General features: G+C 36.5%; 1 protein-coding gene across 1 annotated transcript; it reads right to left on the bottom strand.

Annotated features, from left to right (window-relative positions):
* Positions 1–691: 691 nt before the first annotated feature.
* Positions 692–7,931, bottom strand: MSTN (myostatin). Its single transcript, XM_070956846.1, has 3 exons — positions 7,564–7,931; positions 3,243–3,616; positions 692–1,072 (listed from the first exon to the last, which is right to left on the bottom strand). Exons 1-3 carry the CDS (start codon positions 7,913–7,915, stop codon positions 692–694), a joined length of 1,107 nt encoding a protein of 368 aa, XP_070812947.1. The 5' UTR covers positions 7,916–7,931.
* Positions 7,932–21,448: the final 13,517 nt, after the last annotated feature.

Genomic DNA, 21,448 nt, shown 5'->3' with positions numbered 1-21,448 from the left:
TTTAGTTACACTGCGGTAATCTTATTTTGGGTTCTTGCAGCAAATAGTTAGGATTGCATATTGAATCTACTGTGATAGCACCATTGCCAGAAAATAATTAAAATAGTAATTATAAAAGGAATGAAAAGACAATGAAGTTATCATAATTTGTGGATTTATCTGCTCTGTGGAATTTCACCTGATCTGTTTTTATACTATAAAATTAATTCAAGTGTTTGAGGATAATTCATTGGTACTCATCATTCTGTATTTTGCCAGAATATCCTCTAGTGTAAATACAACAGTAAAATAAGTTGTTAAGACTATGTACTATATTAGTAAACTCCTTTTAATTCTTTGGAATACAAGGAGGAGTTACTTCAACAAATATTTCTATTTGTTGAAGTTAATATATGATTATGGTGTCTGCGTAAATGAAAAGATAGCTCTTTTCATAGCATCATAAAATCTTGAGGGGTTGATTGTAGCTTATCATATTCACTGATTGAAAAACACCACTTGCATAAAAAATGTCTTTCAGTTCATATATTGTATTTTGCCTGTTAGGAAATCTTTACAATAGCCTAAAATATAACCTATAAGAGGTAGGCCTATTGTTTAAAAATTCACAGTTTCCAAAATTGCTGAAGGGAAATATATACAAATATTGGTAAATTTCATATTTTAAGAAGCAGCAAATTTAATGCAGAATTCATGAGCAGCCACAACGATCTACTACCATAGCTGGTATTTTCCCATATATTATTTGTTCTTTTCCATTGAAATACAACATATTTATTGGGGACATCTTAGTAGGTGTGCAGCAAGGGCCTGCTGAACCTCTTGGATTTGCTTGATGTACCAGATGAGTATGTGGATATTTTTGTAAAAACACAAATTCACATTCTCCAGAACAGTAGTTTGCTTTATATCTTTTGGGTGCGATAATCCAGTCCCATCCAAAGGCTTCAAAATCCACTGTCAATGGGTAACGACAACATCGAGATTCTGTTGAGTGTTCGTCACAGTCAAGCCCAAAATCTCTACGTGATCTTTTTGGGGTATCTGTAATCTTGACCTCTAAAAAAGGATTCTATAAATAAAAGGAAATGAATAGTATGTTGGGAAAAGATAAATTACTCAACATTTCATATAAGATACATTTTTCTACGTATTCTCTGGCATTTAAATACTGTCATCTTTGAATGTTCAATTTTGACTACAAAATAATGATCCCTTGCAACTGATTCTAATAATGTTTCTATAAACCTTATTTTTATAGATAATTTAAAATTTTGAACTGCAACTAACATCCACTGAATGGTATCTAGGAACTGTACAATACTTGTAGCCTAGAGTTTATTGAGCAGCAGCACCCTCTAGTACATGGTAATCAATTTTAGAAAACCAAATGCATTTTCAAGCTGTTCAAAGAATGAAAAGAATAACCATTGTTTTAACAGAAGAACAAGATTTTTCTTTGTTTTTACAATTTCCCATGTTTTCCAACCTGTTCTAAAAGACCTCTCATTTCTCTGAAATAGAATAAATGGGGAACTGTATGGAAAAATATTTCATCCCACAAAAAACATCCAGTCTATTGATGTATGAACATAGTTTAAATATTCCCCTAGCAATTGTCAAGTTTTAAGCAGAGGAGCATTTAGTTACAACTATTTTCTTCTTGTCAATCATATACAAGAGAATAAAAAGAGTAGCAAAAAGGGAAAATAGATTAAGTATTGATTACTTAATTTTAAAATCTGTATTTTTCTGTATTGTTCTAAATATCCGTAAAGTTTCCCAAATTTATTACAGAGAGACAATGTACAGTATGTTTATATACTTTACATCATGGATTTATTCCTCAAATAACAGCAGTTCGGAACAAATAGCAGTTCTAAATTAGATTTGTACTTTTTTTTCTTTGTATCCTTAAAGTATTTGTCTCAATCTTATCAATATATATATTTGGCTGTAAAAGGAATAGTACAGATTATCTAGTTACAAACCAGTTATCAGTTATATATACTTTCTTTAATGGAAGTATATAATTCTATGTCTCTATGTACTTACTATTTACTATTTACAAATATACACAAATACATTTACTATTAAACTTGTTTCATGTTTTCTAAAACTACTTAGAAGCTCAATTACTCCACATTTAAATATTTATAAAAATCCTGAACACATTAAAACCATAACAGTTTTTCCAACAGAATTGATTTATTGCTAGCTGACTATAATTATTTTAAAATAACTCTATTTAATCATGTTTACTGTATTTAATTTAATAAAGAGGCATAATAGTTCATTTAAATAGAAAAATTAAACAGCATCTGTTAGAAATGGAAAATGGAATTATGCTTATTGAAATATAATGTAATGGGTTTACAACTTTTGGTAGTTATTTAGTTACTGCTGTTATAACTATTGCAGAATGACTAGAATAGTATTACAAAAGAAACTGATGAGCAGATGAGCACTCCACTGAACTTCTCCTTTCATTAAGTAAGTGATATATTTTCTTTACCAATATTATATCAGATGAGATGTTAGATCTTTGAACATTACTTTTCTATAACTCAATGAAATGACTTCAGGGTGTGCATTCTATTCAATGCTATACAATAGTAGAAAGGATAGGCAGTGTTTTTTTCTGTCAATTCCTTTCATAGTGGCAGTATCATAGTAATCCAGTGAGTTAGTGGAATAGTAAATTAGAATGGCAAAATATAATTTTATAAAACATTAGACAATAAATCCCAGGAAGTTTAGGTAAAGTAAAGGTAAAGGTTCCCCTCGCACATATGTGCTAGTCGTTCCTGGCTCTAGGGGGCGGTGCTCATCTCCATTTCAAAGCCGAAGAGCCAGCACTGTCTGAAGACATCTTCATGGTCATGTGGCCAGCATGACTCAATGCCAAAGGCGCACGGAACGCTGTTACCTTCCCACCAAAGGTGGTTCCTATTTTTCTACTTGCATTTTTACGTGCTTTTGAACTGCTAGGTTGGCAGAAGCTGGGACAAGTAACGGGAGCTCACCCCGTTATGCGGCACTAGGGATTCGAACCACTGAACTGCCGACCTTTCGATCAACAATTTCAGCGTCTTAGCCACTGAGCCACTGCGTTCCTTTTAGGAAGTTTAATGGCAAGTAAATATACTTATAATCACCACCTTTAAAAAGTTTTGAGCGTTTTTTTGCTCATTACTGATACTAAGTGACAAAAATGCTGAGGACTTTAAAGAAGAACTTACCAAACCTTCTTCTCCTGGTCCTGGATAGGTCACTGCAATATCTCTTCCCTTTTCATTCAAAGCTTTGATTTCAATACCCAAGTTGGATTCAGGTTGTTTAAGCCAATTTTGCAAAACAGTCTTCACATCAATGCTCTGCCAAATACCAGTGCCTGGGTTCATGTCAAGTTTCAAGGATCGAATTGCAGTCGAAGTTGTACCATCTTTCATAGGTCTGATGAGTCTCAGGATCTGCACAAATATTGTTGTAGGCCTCTGGACTTGTCTTAAGTAAATCCACAACTGGGCTTTAACTACTCTGTTATACTGTATTTTAGAACTAAATTTAAAGAAGCAACATTTGGGTTTTCCTTCCACAGGTATAGGAAAATCAGCTATAAGTAAATGAATAAGAAAAAAAAAACTTGCTTGCAAATGAAAAATATTTTTTAAAAGTATCATATGCATATATATATATATATATATATATATATATATATATATATATATATATATATATACATACATACATACATACATACACAGTATTTGTATATATAGTGTTTCCTTTTTTTACTGAAGTTGATCACACTGAATAAAAAGGAACAGTGAAAAAAATGCATATTGTTTACCACTGCAGAAGGAGGGAACCTGTGCCTTCAAATACACAAATTCAATTCCCTGCATCTCCAACTTCTACATCTCTCATCATGGACCAAGTTGGATTGGATTTCTAAGAATTATTGATTCTCAATATCTGAGTGTACTCCATCCTTGCTACAGGAATTCTATTGGACTTTGGCATGCATGCGAGAATTTCTTTATTTAGTAAGAATAAAAATTAAATTACTGAAATTTCTAGTTGACAGTACTCATAACGTACAATAATTATTTTAGAAATGGCCCTATGGAAACACATACAGGTAGTCTTCAACTTACAATAATTCATTTAGTGAGCGTGCAAAGTTACAATGGCACTGAAAAAAGTGACTTATCACCATTTTTCACACTAATGACCATTACAGCATCCCCAAGGACACATGATCAAAATTCAGATGCTTGAAATTGGTTCATATTTATGACGGTTGCAGTGTTCTGGGATCATGGGATCAGCTTTTGCAACTTTCTGACAAGCAAAGTCAATGAGAAAGCCATACTCATTTAACAACCATGTTGTTAACTTAACAACTGCAATTATTCACTTAACCACTGTTGTAAAAAAGTTCGTAAAATGAGGCAAAACTCTTTCAGCAACGTAAATGTTGGCCTCATTGTGGTCATAACTTGAGGACTACCTCTAGTAGAAAAATACAGAACTTTGAAATACTAAAATTAAAATATTCTAATTTTATTAAGTCTGATTTTTAAAAAAGCTCTGTAGGACAAATTCATTAAATTTTAAGAAAACTAATGGAAATATTTAATCCAAAGGCTGCAGAGTAAATTAAAATGTTCATGATACTAGCATCTGCATAGATTTTTTAAATTTATCTTTCAGCCTGGCATTTCATGTTTGCAGTGTGCAGTCTTCTTGTGAAAAGTTACTTAAGAAGAAAACAGATTGTAAATACTCCCTGGAATTCTTTGGGAGTTTATTACTTAAAGTAACTGACCAGCTGTACAAGTCACTCTTTGAAAAACCTTCAATCAAAAAAAGATATTGAACGCACTGTATTATATTTTCAGACTGATAAAAGTTGAGCACCTGAGATCTTAACTGAATATTTATTAACCGTAGGTGTTTAATATAAACAAGATTGCAAAGAAGTTATAAGAGAATTCAGATTTTGCTTGTGTACTAATAACACTGATAAGTTATTATTTTAGGTACAATAATTTATTTTATTTTTAATTATTTGTCCATGTCTAATCTGGTTTATGAATCCTGAAATTACATTACAGTTATGAAGAAACTAATGTTAGCATGTAATGAACTGAGAAAAACAAGTTACCTAAGGATACATATACGTGCCTACAAGATGTCTTTTTATATGTGCCTTGGTGTGATATGGATTATATTAATAGAATCACATCACATCGGTATACACAAAACCATACCTGGAAGGCATGTATATGTGCTTGTAACCAAGTTACTATTCTCAATAGTAGCAAGAGTGCTAAAGTTGCACTTATTATTTATCTCTTTTTATACATGACTCTATTTCCTGATTGAGATGAGATTTGGGACTGATCTAGAGACAAGAGCACATCAAATTGCTCAGCAGAGCTTTGTGCCTTGCTGTGGTGTAACAGCGGTGTTTAAATCGATTTTATAATCCTGGAAGCAAGATCCACTGAATTATATTCTTGAAGATAAAACTCCACAACATATACACATTAAATATAATGAAAATGAAATGAAATGAATGAAATTCATTTTCATCATAAATGAAAATTCAAATAAATAGAAAAAAGTTTTCCCCCCCAGATGTTTCTCCAGTCAACAAAGATGAATAATTTTTGAAATGATTTGCAGACATTTTGTAACAAAAGCAATTTAATTCCTTCTTAATACTTAAGACTATTCTTAAATATATTTAGATTATTGCATTTAGATGAAATAGATGCTATTCTTAGTATTATATCAAATGAAATCTCAGTATAGTATATCACTGCTGTCTGCTGGTAGCAAATCTGTGTCCTGTGGGCCAAAGTTTTCATTTTACAATATTTCATCATTGCCTTAAGTGTTATTCTGAAGACAGCTGCCATGTCCAACTTTAGCTAATGAAGAACATAAGATACTATAATATAAATTCAGCAAAGATACTTGATAGGAGCTGTGGCAGATGCTTAGGACTAAGGCGATAACGAAGAAATGCTCATTCAATAAATAACTTCATTTCTTCTTAACATAACTAATGTTTATTCATAAACATTAAATATAGCACTGTTGAAAATTAAAAAATGAGTTTCATTATGTGGCTGTTAAAACTATATAGTTTGTGTTCATTGATGTCTGTTGACAAGCCCATGAGTTAGAAAAAGAAGTATATAACAGTTGAGCTCAAGTTGTTGTGAACTTTTTGTAAACCACTTAATTGATTTTCCAATCATTTCAGTGATTCAAAGGGAAAGGCTTCATTAGGACAATTTATCTGAAAGTGGATTCCAATGTTTTGAATATAATTACAACTGGACAAGGATTCAGGATGAAAACCTTATGGATTTTTATCTTGGTAAAAAGGTAAAAGGTAAAGGTTCCCCTCGCACATATGTGCTAGTCGTTCCTGACTCTAGGGGGCAGTGCTCATCTCTGTTTCAAAGCTGAAGAGCCAGTGCTGTCCGAAGATGTCTCTGTGGTCATGTGGCCGGCATGACTAAACAGCAAAGGTGCATGGAGTGCTGTTACTTTCCCACCAAAGGTGGTCCCTATTTTTCTACTTGCATTTTTTACATGCTTTCGAACTGCTAGGTTGGCAGAAGCTGGGACAAGTAATGAGAGCTCACCCTGTTACGTGGCACTAGGGACTCGAACCACTGAACTGCCAACCTTTTGATCGACAAACTCAGCTTGGTAGTGAATCATAGTCCCTCTGAGGTGAAATTGAATTGGTTCTCCGGATGTATGATGTCATAGTATTTGGTATGTTATTCCTGACTAGTTGATATTATGTAAATACAAAATAAATTGTAATAATTAAAAAAAACATATACTAAAAGAACAAATCTGCAAAGATAAACAAAAGTTTTAATGGTGTAAACAAACTGTGTGGTAAGTCAGTTTGGTGTAGTGGCTAAAACACCACATTAGAAACTGGGAGCCCGTAAGTTATATTCTCACCTAGGTAAAAAGCCAGTTAGGTAACTTTGGGCCAGTCACTCTCTCCTAGCCCTAAAAAATTCCCAAAACATCTTTCCTAAAAACTAGTCCAGAGACTAGTCTAGTTGCCAGGAGTCAAAAACTAAATCAAAAGCACCAAAAATAAAAATAAAAACCAATAGAATTGAAAAATGATTTTTACATAAATATTTTTAAAATTCTAATTTCCATATCTCTGTAATAAAAATAACATATGATACATGAGCAGATTGGAGTGATGATATTTGTTTTAGAGTGTCATTTATGTGAATGTATTTTGTTTTCCACTTTTCAGAAAAACGTTTTTAAAACCAGGCTCTTCAGAATGTGTCTTTTCTATGTAGTTCTTTTCTTATCTACAGCAAACAGATGTTTATTGTAGAATAATTTTTATAAGAAAATATCTTTCTACTTTTAAAAATAGTGTCTCTTTAGTGCGTGCTTTAGAAAGCAGTTTGTTTGAAAAGTCTGAAATGTGGCTTCTCAGCACAAAGACAAAAGTGTTTGTTAATAAAGGAAATATTAACAAAAGTTACTTACAGTCTGTAGGCATTGTAATAATAGTTTCTGTTGTAGCGTGATAATCATCATCTTCTAAAGAGTCATCACTATTGTCATCTCTCTGGATATCATACTGATCAATCAGTTCTTGTAGTGGAGGAGCTTTAGGTAAAAGTTGCCTTATAATATCCCGGCTAATGTTAGGTGCTTGTTCTAGACGCAGTTTACTAAGGATTTGAATTTTTATAGCTTCTATTCTTGAAGATTTTGTATTCTGCCTCCATGTACATGCGTTGCATAGTCCACCTTTTTCTGTATCCTCATTTGCCTGATTACTTTCATTAAGTTCCACCGGTATGATTAACATGAAAAGATAAATACACAGATACATTTTTAGTTAGTGTATAATCACACTTTCAAAACAGGTCTTTTTCCTTCTTTTTTCTTTCTCCTTTTCCTTTTCCTTTTCTTTCCTTTGGTTATTTTTTTTAAAAAAATCTTCCAGTACTCTGTGAATCACTGAAGGCAAATGCAATCTGAGACACCTCAACACTCTGGTGAATCTTGTATGTTCCAGAGAGCTTTTTATATTCCAACCTTCATTAGACTTGTGTCGTCAAAACTAATGATTGGCTGTTAAACCAATAATGAATCTAGCTGTCAGATGTTAAAGCTGTATCTGCCATAAATTGGTTGGCTGCATTTTGTTTCTGCCAATGATGAACTGGTTTACTTATTATTCCAAAGAGAGTATCTGCTCACATGCTGAAAAAATATTTCCAAAGAGCACCGTGAGCAGTATCAAAAGATAATATTACCATTCTTAAATTTGAATCAGCTGTTTATTTTATAATGGATCTGTTCCCGTATCAAAAAAAGTCAACTTATGAATAAAAAGAATCTTACATTTTAAAGATTTTATCACAAAGATTTACCGCAAATATTATATTACAGTATTAGTTGGAAAAATGAGATTCATTTGATTCCAAGGGATTTAGAGCTTCATGCATCACAGCAATTATTAAGAATATTTTTATTCATTTAATTACATTTAAGAAGAGCATACAAATACTCAAAATGAAGTGTCCCTCATTTTTAATTTGGTTCTTGGTACCTGAATCAACATAGTCATGTTGTTTTCTTAAAAAGAGTACAAAGTGGTTTGCCTCCCCCCCCCCCCAAGGATTTCCTAGTGGTCTCCTACCTATATTAAATGAGCCTGATCATTCTTAGCTTATTTGAGATCTCCCAAAATTGGCTTGGTGCTCTCATGTCCTACGGTCATATAATTATTCAATGCAGATGGAAACAGATGGAATTTCATTCTCTTTGTGAATGTTAATATTCTTATCAATGGTGGCTCTAAATTTTGGGGAGCCTAACCAAGACACTGTCAGAGGGAACCCAGTGTTATTCTCTAGGCTCCTGTTCTTTTTAATTTTTTTAACCATCAGATAATTTATTATCTAGAGAATCGCATTTAAGGACTTCCCATTTCTGGGGATTCTCCTAAAGTTCATTCTCAGTGGCACTGCACTCCAAAGTTTGGACTAATGTGTAATTTGGGGATCCTCCTGGACTCTCAACAAAGGCTTAGCTCTTAATCAGTGAACAAGTTGCACTTATGGCTAGGATAGCCTTTGTACAGATTCATTTGATGTACCAATTTTGTCATTTGAATCAGGAAGCCCTTCAACTAAAGCTGATAGAAGGTGCAGGAGAATGAATAGCTATAAGCATACCCCATTTTATTCAAGTAATGCCTCAGTTTCATAATCTGCACTGACTAACAATTGGCATTTAGAAACAATTCATGGTGGATCAACCAGTATGATCCAGATTCAGGACCTAGATACCCATGAGATTGCCTTTCTCTGCCCATCTTGTAAGATTTGGCAGGGTCAGAATGTTCCAGGCACCATTCTTTAAGTGGTATAATTTTAATTGGCTTTTTCAGTAATAGCCCCTGCCCTTTGGAAGAACATTCTCCCTTATGTCCATGTCATCCTGAATGCATTATCTTTTAATGCCAGCTCTTGACACCAGCCCTGATCCAGAAACTAAATTTAATACACAAAAGAGACACCTGTGCCAGAAAATTTAGGAAGCCAACACATGGCCACAGGATTGGAAATGCTCAGTGTTCATTCCACTCAGAAAAAGGTTACTCTAAAGATTGCTCCAATTATTGCACAATTGCTCTCATCCCTCACATCAGTAAAATTAAAATTATATAACAACGTCTAGTACTAACTGTCAAAAGGGAATTACAGATGTCCAAGCCAGCTTCCGAAGGGGTCATAGCACCTGCAACCATATTGCAAATCTGCACTTGATCATGGAAAAATCTTGTGAATATTAAAAGATCATTCACCTGTGCTTCATCAACTACAAGAAAGCCTTCAATTCAGTGGTGGGATTTTACTGGTTCGGACCAGTTTGGCTGAACCGGTAGTTCCCACTTCCTGCCGAGAGCGAACCGGTTCTCTGTTGTTGTGAAAGTAGGCCCACCCGCCCGCTCCCGGGTTATACTAACCTTTATTTTTGCTTCTGAAGCCCAGTTGATCAGGGGCGGCAGATTGAATTGGCCCTGTTTTCCTTGCTCCTTTCCTTGTTTGCAACGTGGAAGTTCAATTTTATGGAAACTGTACACGTGCGTGCTCAGCGAACCAGTTGTTCAACTGGTAGGATCCCACCCCTGCTTTAATTGTGTTGATCATGAGAAGCTACCAGCACATCTGGTCAAGTTAATGGAACCACTGTTCACAAATCAGGAAGCCATGAACACCATATGGAGACACCAATTGGTTTAAGATGGAGAAAAGAGTGAGACAAGAGCAAAGTTGGACATGACTGAATGGATAACATCATCATCAACAACACCCTTTTCACTGAGGCAAGCTTTGACTATAGTGGATTTATACAATATTGCAGGATCCAACCTGGGTCAGTCATTGGGACCAGAGGTTTACTCTTCCGAGCTTTTGGACTCATGCTAGAGCCCATCCTCAGTGAACTTCTCTCTAGCAGAATGTCTCTCACGCATTCTGCTAGAGAGAAATGCAGGATAGACTTCAGCATAAGTCTGAAAGTTCAGAAGACTAAACCTCTGTTTCCAGTGACTGGCTCAGATTGGATCCTGCAACATTATCCTGGGACATGTATATTTGCCTTATACTAGATTGTTGATGCTAAATTTCATGTGAGCATACTTTAAAATATTTAGACTTATGGGTAGCTTTAAAGACACTAGTTATGTCTTGTTACATACAGATATCAGTAATACATTTTGCTATTTAACTGTCTTAAGATGCATCTGCTGATTTAATCATCAATATATTGCTATGGAGAGAGGAAGCTGCTGTAGGTAGCCTATTTGTATTTGGTAATAGAACTTGGCAAGGTATTTTCCAATTCATTTTTGTTTCTCTTAAGTGATATTAAGAAATTCCTTTTGTACATTAAACTCCTGTGGTAGCCAGTATTAATTTACTGCTTTTCTAGTCTATCTTTTAAGAGTGTTTATATTAGGGTGCAGACAGATATTTAACAGTCACTGGATAGGCAATATTCTCCATTTCCTTTGAATTCAAAGATTATGTTTATTTTTTATTTATTTTATTATTAAATTTATATCCCGCCCTTCTCCCCAAAGGGACTCAGGGCGGTGAACAGCCGAGAATTAAAATACCATACAATATAAAAGTTAAAATAATTAAAAATAAATTAAATTAAACGGCCGCCCCAATTTAAAACCCCTAGCAATACAATTAAAAACTGACCCATAAAACCTATTCAGGCCAGGCCGGCTTGCTGAAATAAAAATGTCTTCAGGGCCTTACGGAAAGTGCGGAGATCCGGAATCAGCCATATTCCGGGAGGTAGCTCATTCCAGAGGGCGGGTGCTCCCACAGAGAAGGCTCTCCCCCTGGGGGCCGCCAGCCGACATTGCTTGACCGACGGCACCCTGAGGAGGCCCTCTCTGTGAGAGCGTATTGGCCAGTGGGAGGTTATCGGTAGCAGAAGGCGGTCTCATAAATACCTTGGCCCTAAGCCATGGAGCGCTTTAAAGGTGAGAACCAACACCTTGAAGCGCACCCGGAAGACCACCGGGAGCCAGTGCAGCTCGCGCAGGAGAGGTGTTATATGACAGCGCCATGTCACTCCCGTGATCACCCGCGCGGCCGCATTTTGGACCAGTTGGAGCCTCCGGGTGCTCCTCAAGGGGAGCCCCATGTAGAGAGCGTTAGCATAGTCCAGGCGAGAAGTGACGAGAGCATGAGTGACTGTGCATAAGGAATCCCGACTCAGAAAGGGACGCAACTGGCGTATCAGGCAAACCTGATAAAAAGGCCCCCTGGCCAGGGCCGCCATATGCTCTTCTAAAGACAGCCATGTGTCCAGGAGGATGCCCAAGTTGTGAGCCCCCTCTGTGGGGGTCAATGACTCGCCCCCAATAGCCAGCGATAGCGCCAGCTGGCTATATCGGGATGCCGGCATCCACAGCCACTCGGTCTTGGAAGGGTTGAGTCGAAGCCTGTTCCTCCCCATCCAGACCCACACGGCCTCCAGACACTGGGAAATCACTTCAAGGGCATCGTTGGGGTGGTTTGGGGTGGAGATGTACAGCTGAGTGTCATCAGCATACAGATGGCATCGCACCCCAAATCCACGGATGATTTCACCCAGCGGCTTCACATAAATGTTGAACAGGAGTGGCGAGAGGACCGACCCTTGTGGTACCCCACAGACAAGGCGCCTCGAGGTCGACCTCTGTCCCCCTGCCAACACAGACTGTGACCGATCAGAGAGATAGGAGGAGAACCACCGCAACACAGTGCCTCCTACCCCCAATCCCTCCAGCCGGTGCAGCATGATACCATGGTCGATGGTATCAAAAGCCGCTGAGAGATCTAATAGGACCAGAACAGAGGAGCAACCCCTGTCCCAAGCCCTCCAGAGATCATCAACCAACGCGACCAATGCCGTTTCCGTGCTGTACCCAGGCCTGAAGCCAGACTGGCACGGGTCTAGATAGACGGTTTCATCCAGGTAATGCGGGAGCTGTTGCGCAACCACACTGTCAACAACCTTTGGAATAAAGCGAAAGTTGGAGACAGGACGGTAGTTAGCCATAACAGCCGGATCCAGAGAAGGCTTCTTAAGGAGGGGCCTCACCACCGCCTCTTTCAAAGCAGGTGGCAGGAAGCCCTCCCCCAAAGAAGCATTTATAATCCCCTGGAGCCAGCCTCGCGTAACCTCCCGGGTAGCCAGTACCAGCCAGGAGGGACACGGGTCCAGTAAACATGTGGTTGTGTTTAACCTCCCCAGAATCCTGTCCATGTCCTCAGTAGTCACAGGATTGAACTCGTCCCAGATAACATTCTCAAGATCCGCCTCAGCCACCCCGCCGGAATCTACCCAGTCAGAGTCCAAGCCTTCCCGAATCTGAGTGATTTTATCGTGCAGATACTGTGCAAAATCCTCAGCCTGCCCTTGCAAGGGGTCCTCCCGTGCTCCCTGATGTAGGAGGGAGTGGGTCACTCTAAACAAGGCGGCTGGGCGATTATCTGCCGAAGCAGTAAGAGCGAAAAAGTAATCACACTTTCCCGCTTTTATCGCCACTAAATAGGTCTTAATATGAGACCTAATTAGTGTTCGATCGGATTCGGAGCGACTGGCCCTCCAACCACTCTCTAGGCATCTTTTCTGGCGTTTCATCCCCCTCAGCTCCTCGGTGAATCAAGGAGCTGGGCAGGTGCGACGCTGGGTCAGAGGCCGCAAAGGCACGACATGATCCAAAGCCCCGGCGGCCGTCCTATCCCAGGCGGCCACCAGATATTCAGTCGAGTCGTGAGCCAAAGCCTCAGGAAATGGCCCAAGCTCCCTCTGGAATCTCTCCGGATCCATCAGGCGCCTGGGGCGGAACCACCTAATCGGTTCCACCTCCCTGCGGTGGGGTGCAGCGGTCAGAAAGTCCAGCCTCAGGAGAGAATGGTCAGACCATGACAGGGGCTCAATAGCTATATCCCCTATATCCTGGCCATTCAACCACTGACCAGAGACAAAAGCCAGGTCCAGAGTGTGTCCTCCCGTGTGAGTAGGGTCATGAATTAGTTGTGTCAGGTCCAAGGCCGTCATGGAAGCCATGAACTCCCGGGCCACCTTAGACGCCTCACCGGCTGATGGCAGGTTGAAGTCCCCCATGACCACCAGTCTGGGGGTATCAACCGCCACTCCGGCAATAACGTTGAGAAGCTCGGGCAAGGCCGCTGTCACGTGGCAGGGAGCCAGTTTAGATATTGAAGAGATATGCTGACTTTATGTTTCAAATTGGTCTTCACATCTAGCAGAAAAAAAACAACAAGTTCAGTAGCATGATCTGGAATAAGAAGAAAAATAACATTTTCTGAAATAAATGTATGATTTATTATTATTCAGGAAAATGGGCATAACAATCTAATTTCTTTATTAAACAAATTTTAGATGAAGCAAAATATTCACAGATCAAATCCCTCCTCTGGGAAACAATATACAAAGGTTAAAACACACCTCCTTATGAAAAGTAAGTTGAGTAGGCAATCTGGTCCTTCCATGGTTGCAGCTTCAGTTACTATGAATCCTAGCCACATATAGTATAACAAGTAGGAAGGACTTGTGGGAATCATAGTCCAAAGGGTCTAAAAATTGTTATGTCGACAAGCCCTTTGATGGAAAACCTACATTGTATGGCTAGAAAAACTTTTATCTTAAACAAAACCGCTTTTCTTGAGAGATGGGTAAAGATAACGGACAAATTATAAAGGCATATTCAGGGACCTCTTCTATATAGTTCCTATTGTTGGAAACATCATGATAATACAAGGAAACCATTTGAAGAGGGATTCCTAAAAGGAGTTTTTGTTTTTAATTTGCTGACGTATTTATGCCAAACTAGGGCAAGATATTTAAACTGGGCAAATAGATTCCAGATTTCACTAGTCAACCTTTGCTAGCAATTGCCAGTATTCTTTTAATGCAGTAGTGATTTTTTTTCTTTTGTTCTACTTTATTGTCATATTTGCATATGAAAACTTATAAAAGACCTATATTATGGAGAGGACTGCATCAAAATTTTATCCTGAAAAACATGGTATAGAAAGCAGGTTGGAACCTAATTGACCATTTGTTGCTTCTCCAGTATAATTATCTTCATCCAGTTTATTACTGGCTAATTGAAGGAGGAGATATCATAAGCCCCAAGTTGAGAAATATGTTGATGCTTTGTACTGATATTAAACGCAACAAGAAATGAACTCCAAGTTGCCAGTGCAAACAAGCTATTCTACTATTTGTTTCCTTGTGCTTTGGATTACTGTAAATTGTTAGCATTATCCTCAGTATTACTTGTTCCCGCAATTTTAATATATAGGACTTTTTCATATAAAGCATTGTTATGACAATTTAAACCACCCTTCCTGGGGTCCTGTTTTCTCCTCCTCCTCTTCCCAGTTCAAACTTAAATAAGTTTAGTGGTCTAAATCCTAAAATAAAGAAATAGGACAAAAATTATCTTTCCCCTTTCCCCCAGCAATAACTCACATTTCCAACAAAGTGGATATTTGGAGGATCAGGTGTAATTCCTGAAAATATATAGAGAGACTGCTTGGAGCCTGGGCAGGTTTTCCCATCTTTGGTGGCAGCCTTCTTCCTTAGAAGATATAGGGGAAAAGCTACGGAATTGTCCTTTCATTTAGTTTTGCAATTCTGGAGTTGGGCTAATAAAATGCTAGGTTTTTTTCCTATCCAATTTTTAATGACGTTTTATGAACTGATATAAACTAGAAAACAGAATGTATTTCTGTTACAAACTTTGTGTTATTATACTAAAAGAAATGTTCTGTTTACTCTCCCTTATGTCCATTTTTAAAACAATACTGGGTAGATTAACCAAACAAAATCAGATTTTGAACGTAACTATTTCTGTAACTATCCAACTAAAGAAAGCATCAGGAAAAAAAAGAACCATTGTGTTTACAAAATATTATAATTATGACATAATGTAATATTTACTTTGGTTTTTCTGAATTCGATAAAATAAAACCATGTAAAGCTATAGCTACTTGTAGAGATAAGCCTGTGTAGCCTTTTAGTTATCAGGACAAAGCACAGAAAAAAGTAAAAGTAATCCTTTTTCAATAAAATAGCAGATTGTTGCCCTTTACTATCAGTGCAAAGGAAAGAATAATGGAATAAATTGGTGAAAAACTTACATTAATATTGCTTTAAATATCTTGGTATGACTCAGACTACTATTTAAACTGTACCTAAAGCCTTGAGCATAGAACATTTTAAAAAATATTTTTATTTTTCCAAAAATAAAATACCAATACAGAATAAAGAAAAACAACCACATTTGATAAAATATACCTGGAGTTTGATTCCATTTCCTGCATTTATTGGAAGTTCCATTATATATTCTTGCCAATCTATCAGGAGTCAAACACAATCGATATATCATCTCGTAAAAGTAATCTTTCAAACTATAATTCAAAGTAAACTTTAAACTGTTAATCCACATGTTTTCCCATTGATGTAGGTTTTTCACCCATTTTACCATACAATCCTTAACATTCATCTTCCAAATTCATTCTAAGTAGCATTTTATAAACTGAATTCATTTTATTTTATAAAATGAATTGGAACGGAATTTATGGTCTGGAGATGACTCCAGAGCATAAATTCCGTTCCAATTCAGATTTGCAAGCTGCAAAAGCAAAACTTTTACCAAGTTTAAACCTTTCAAATATTCTATAGTAATTAAACCAATCACAATTAAATCCATCACTTACTTGTTCCCTCATTTTTATCTTTGGTTCCTCTTCTTCCAATATCAATAGGTCGCAATGTGTCATCCATTTGGACTCAATTAACATCTCTTTCCTGTCTTCATGTGGTGATATCCACAATGGTATTTTAGTAGTCAGTCTTCTTTTATACTTCACCTACATACGCCCAATTGACTGCCTAATAAAATGGTTCTTAAAACCTCAGTTTAACCTTTACGTTATCATACCATAAATATGCATGCACAATTCAACTTTATCTTGGATTAACAAACAGTACAAATACAAATATTCTCCCAAATGTTTGAAAAATATAAACATTGCTTTTATTTGATATATGTGGCAGTGAACTGCAGTATTCTCTGGTTTCTAAGCTTCAATTTAGTTTTTATTTCCTCCTCATGCACACAGTAAAAAATCCAACTCTTTTCTTCAGTCAAAGAGTTTATACTATATTCAGATGCTTAAATTTTGTCTAATTTTGAAGACTGTCAGTATAAAAATTATTAGCAAACATAAACAACTGAATTACATAGAGACGTAAACATATACTGACCCCTGCTGGAATATTTAAGACCCTAATATTTTGGGAGAAAAAATTATATTCTACCTAATTTTTTAAAGAAAATAGATAAATCAATGCTTGACAAAATCATTTTTGAATTAAATATTATGAGTTACCATTTTTTGAATTTCATTACTCTTATTTTGTAATATTTAAAATTTAATAATTTTGTAAATGTTTGTGTTGACATTAGCAATTAAAATAACTTGTATCTGTTTAGATTTTTTCTGTCTGTTTTATCTTTTTGAATTGTTCTTATTTGAATAAAGACAGTGAATAAATACAGATGTGTACAAATTGTCTCCCTTTTTTCTTTTGTTTTACCATGAAGTATACAAATAGGTAAGCAATAATGAGAAATCTCTCAACAAAGTTAATTGTGATAGAAATACTCGCTTACTAAATTGCATATTAAATATATTTTGTTACTTATGTTGTTGATTTAACAGCCTTTAAGTGAGTTTATAAACACAATTTAATATCTAAAACAGAAAAGATAATGTTCTTACATGATGAAATGTAAGTCAAATAACTTTATGGCAGTCATTAACTAAAAATACACGGGAATTGGTATTAAATATCCAATAGAAGTATAATGAGAGTAAGCAATATTCTTATCTCACATGAATTCTCAGTGCCAAATTTATTCTAGGAATTCCCTAGTAAGTATTGTGATGAAAAGAAAGAATTAGATAAACTGAGATTCAGGATATTTTATAAGAAAGAATTTTAATATTATTTTAAATCATGCTTCTTTGAAATCTGGTATTAGTTTTCTTATTTCTTTTAAATGTAAAATTATTGGCACATAATTTTTTTTATTTTATATAGGTAGACCTCATTTAACAATTGCCTTTGAAGTTACAGCGGTGATGAAAAAGTAACTTTGTGACCCATATCACCATTTATGACTTTTGCAGTGTCTCTCAGTCAGGTGTTCACCACTGTAATCAGTTAGTAGGGGTTGTCCTGTACCTGTTGTTTTCCCTTTCCTTTCCCTCTTACAAAGAGGAGATTACATAAACAAATGATCTCTTTCTAAACTGCTTTTTTCTGCCACACAGTGCTTCCTCAGTCTAAGTCTCAGCCCAAGTCATTTTGTCCCACAAGACTCAGGATTGGCCTTTAAAAACCTGCATATTCTACATGCATATTCTTTCAATTTAACTTTAAGAATGAAAATCAAGTATGACCAACTTAATGACCAACCTTATTCCTCTGTTTTCACTAGTTAGTTATTTAAAATGCTTATCTGTGTTCTTTACCTTTTTATCCAATAATATTCTGTATATTATGACCAAGAATTAAACTGATTTAGGCTTTTTCAGAGCACAATGCTCCAGACTCCATTTCAGTCATAGGATTAAATACTAAAGAACTAAAGATAGATTTTTATTAAGCCTATGAGAAGAGTCCTGTTATCTTTCCATTTAACAGTAGGTCAACATAACAATCACTGATGTTGTTCTGCCCCAGCTACGGGTCCCAAGAAGTGTAGCACACACACAGCTCCAAAAACTCTGTTTAATACAAACAGACTCCTTTCAAAATGCAGGCTTTAACCACAAATGTCCTTATCAGCCTGCTATGAATTACAGAGATTAAACAAAGTCCGACAAGGGTTGGCAATCAGCCCAGAAACCAAGTTGTAACAAAAAACTCTCAAAATGCTCTGCTTAGGACCAAATGTTGTTTCCAGCAACATTTGCTATCTGTGTGCGAACTTAAATAGGCTAAGGGAGTGGCCAATTAACCCCAAGCCTTACTCTCGAGGAGGCCTCCTCCTGAGTAGCCACTCCTGCCTTTTGGCAGCCCTGCGTGCTCGAGCATTGAGAAGAGGCTCCTCCACTTCACTCTCTTCACTTGAAGGAGCCTCTGGAGGTTCTGAAGGCCCTGGCTGAGTCTCTGCCTCTGGCACCACATCCTCTTCAGCCTCCTCACTGTCTGACTCGAGCGCCGGCTGCACAGGCTGCTGGCGCGACACACCAGTCTCCTCATCGTTGGGATCAGCCACAATCCACACAGGCCCCTGGCGAGCCACAACAGATTTCCAAATACAAAGTTATACTTTCCAGTTAAGCAGGAAGGACAGAATACATGTCAAAGGGTGGGGGGGGACTTTTGTCAATGGCATCTTCAGATTTTCAAAAAATATATTTTAGTTAATTTTTTCAGCTAGTTCATTTTTTCAATTAATCAATCAGCTAGGGAGAAACAGTGAACCTTTAAAATACTCGAAGGAGTGCATTGTTTTAAGTGCCTATTTGCATAGTTATTTTTATTTCTTCATTATTTAAAAAAAATAAAAAATAAAAAGATGAGAGAAGATTCACAGAAAATATAAAATAGATATTACATAAAAAAGTTGAATATGAAAGTAAAATACAAACCCTTCTGTTGGAAAAAGTATCCCGTTTTTTTCCTTTCCGTCAACTTGGTTTGAAGCAAATATAGTCTTTGAGTTACAACAGTTCATTTGGTGACTGTTACAACAGCACTAATAAAGGTGACTTATGACCATTTTTCACATTTATGACCATTGCAGCGTCCCCATAGTTTACATTTGGATCAGTGGTGGGTTGCCCCCGGTTCGTACTGGTTCTATAGAACCGGTAGTAAAACTGGCGGGAGGCTCCGCCCACTGACCTGACATCATAAAAACGCTTCTGCGCATGCCCTGTTGTAAACTGGTAGTAAAGGTAAGTAGAACCCACCCCTGATTTGGATGCTTGACAACTGGTTCAAATTTATGACGGTTGCAGTGTCCTGGAGTCATGTGATTCCCTTTTGCGACCTTCTGAAAAGGAAAGTCAATGAGGAAGAATCACCATGTTACCAACTTAACAACTGCAATGATTCACTTAACAAATATGGCAAGAAAAGTTGTAAAATGAGGCAAAACTCACTTAACAAATTTCTCACTTAGCAACATAAATTTTGGGCTCAATTGTGACCATAAGTCAAGGACTATCTGTATAAAGGTAGTTTCATGAAGTTGTTCTCAGTTAATAATAGCAATTGGGACCAGAACTGTTGTCACTAAATCCTGGTTATTATTAAATGAGGACCTCACATGACCACTACTTCCCACTTCCTGCTGGCTTCCCCACTGACTTTGCTTATGGAAAGATGGAAGGGGGCATTGGAAATTGTGATCACATGACCACCATGGCTTGCTGCAACTCTTGAGCATTAGTCACACCATTTGTTCAATGCGGTTGCAATTTTAAACAGTTGTGGAACAAATGAAGACAAGCTGAATACTATCTGTACTTTAGTACTGTTTTATTTAATTAATAAAGTCAAAATTTCATCCTTGTGATCTATTTATGGGGCCAGTAATGTTTTACACTGACATGATGGTAATTGAAACTGAATTTCGAAACTGAATTTTAGATTAGCTAAATGTAATAAAAATAATAAAATTTTAGTTCCTTTATTTTAAGAAGACCTGAACTTCAGATGTGACAGCAAGCCATGTACAGAATTGTACTCCATAAACTATTTACAAGTTAAATTAAAAATAACATTGGATTCGTTTTTCATAAATAAAATTATTTTGAATATTGTGGAATATTCCCATAGTTTAAGCTGCCATTCTTTTAAGGAAAGAATTAAATGTGTTTTCAATAAATGCATAAAATAACCTGCTAGCATTATCAAATGCAAAGCTAATTCAGTATATTCTGTAGGTAGGTAAGATTTAATAATATATATCAGAAAAATAACTGGTAAAAAAAATATCAATATTTGGGACTTGTTTCATCTTATAGATCACCCTCCAGAATAATTGAACGTTACAACATTATCACCAAATACAGTAAAACATTACACCTTGTTTTTTACATTACATTTTTTAACGTAATAATTTTCTTAATATGTATAGTATTTTCCATTTTAACAATCTTAAGTAATGTTGGAAGAAAAATCCGGTCCAGTTCCAAGCCAGGAGAAAGATGTTGGAAATAAAATGGAAGCTGGCTGCAGGAAAGAAGGTCTGTTTATTTGGATGCCAGAAATTTGGATTCAGTGACAGCAGCATGTTTCTTGGGGTGGCTGACAAAATGGGGTTGAGATAGGTGAGCTTTTATACATTCTTTGGGGCCTCGTGATTGAGATGTCTGTTCCTGTGCAAAAACATGTCCTTTAATATTTTAATGGCTGTTGCCAGATTCCTATGGGGTCATGTAGGGGTCATGGCTGGCTCTACAGACAAAAGGGAAAATGCAAATCCTAGGTGTTTGAGCTAATATTATCAATTTTGGCTTGCCTAATTGCATTGCTTATTAGGAGTCTCTGTTTGCTCTTTGCTTATGAATAGAGTAGCCCAATTTTTCTGAATGGATACAAAATCTCCTAAACACTTCTGCTTAGGGCTGTTTTCCTATAGCAGGAAGACTGAGGCTATTTTCTGCCTTTGTTAAGATTTTTCTCAATTTCTCCTTTAGGGAAAATATTTTATCCTGCCTCTTATTATTATTAAGAATAAAGAATATTTTAATTTGTGGAAGGGCTTTCCTACAGTAATATATCA

This window comes from Pituophis catenifer, unplaced genomic scaffold (assembly GCF_029215685.1).
Source record: "Pituophis catenifer annectens isolate HBS135680 unplaced genomic scaffold, rPitCat1.0.hap2 SCAF_1, whole genome shotgun sequence".
NCBI classification, from domain to species: domain Eukaryota; kingdom Metazoa; phylum Chordata; class Lepidosauria; order Squamata; family Colubridae; genus Pituophis; species Pituophis catenifer.
Note: the sequence above shows the minus strand (reverse complement) of the source record. Positions and strands in the feature narration are given on the sequence as shown.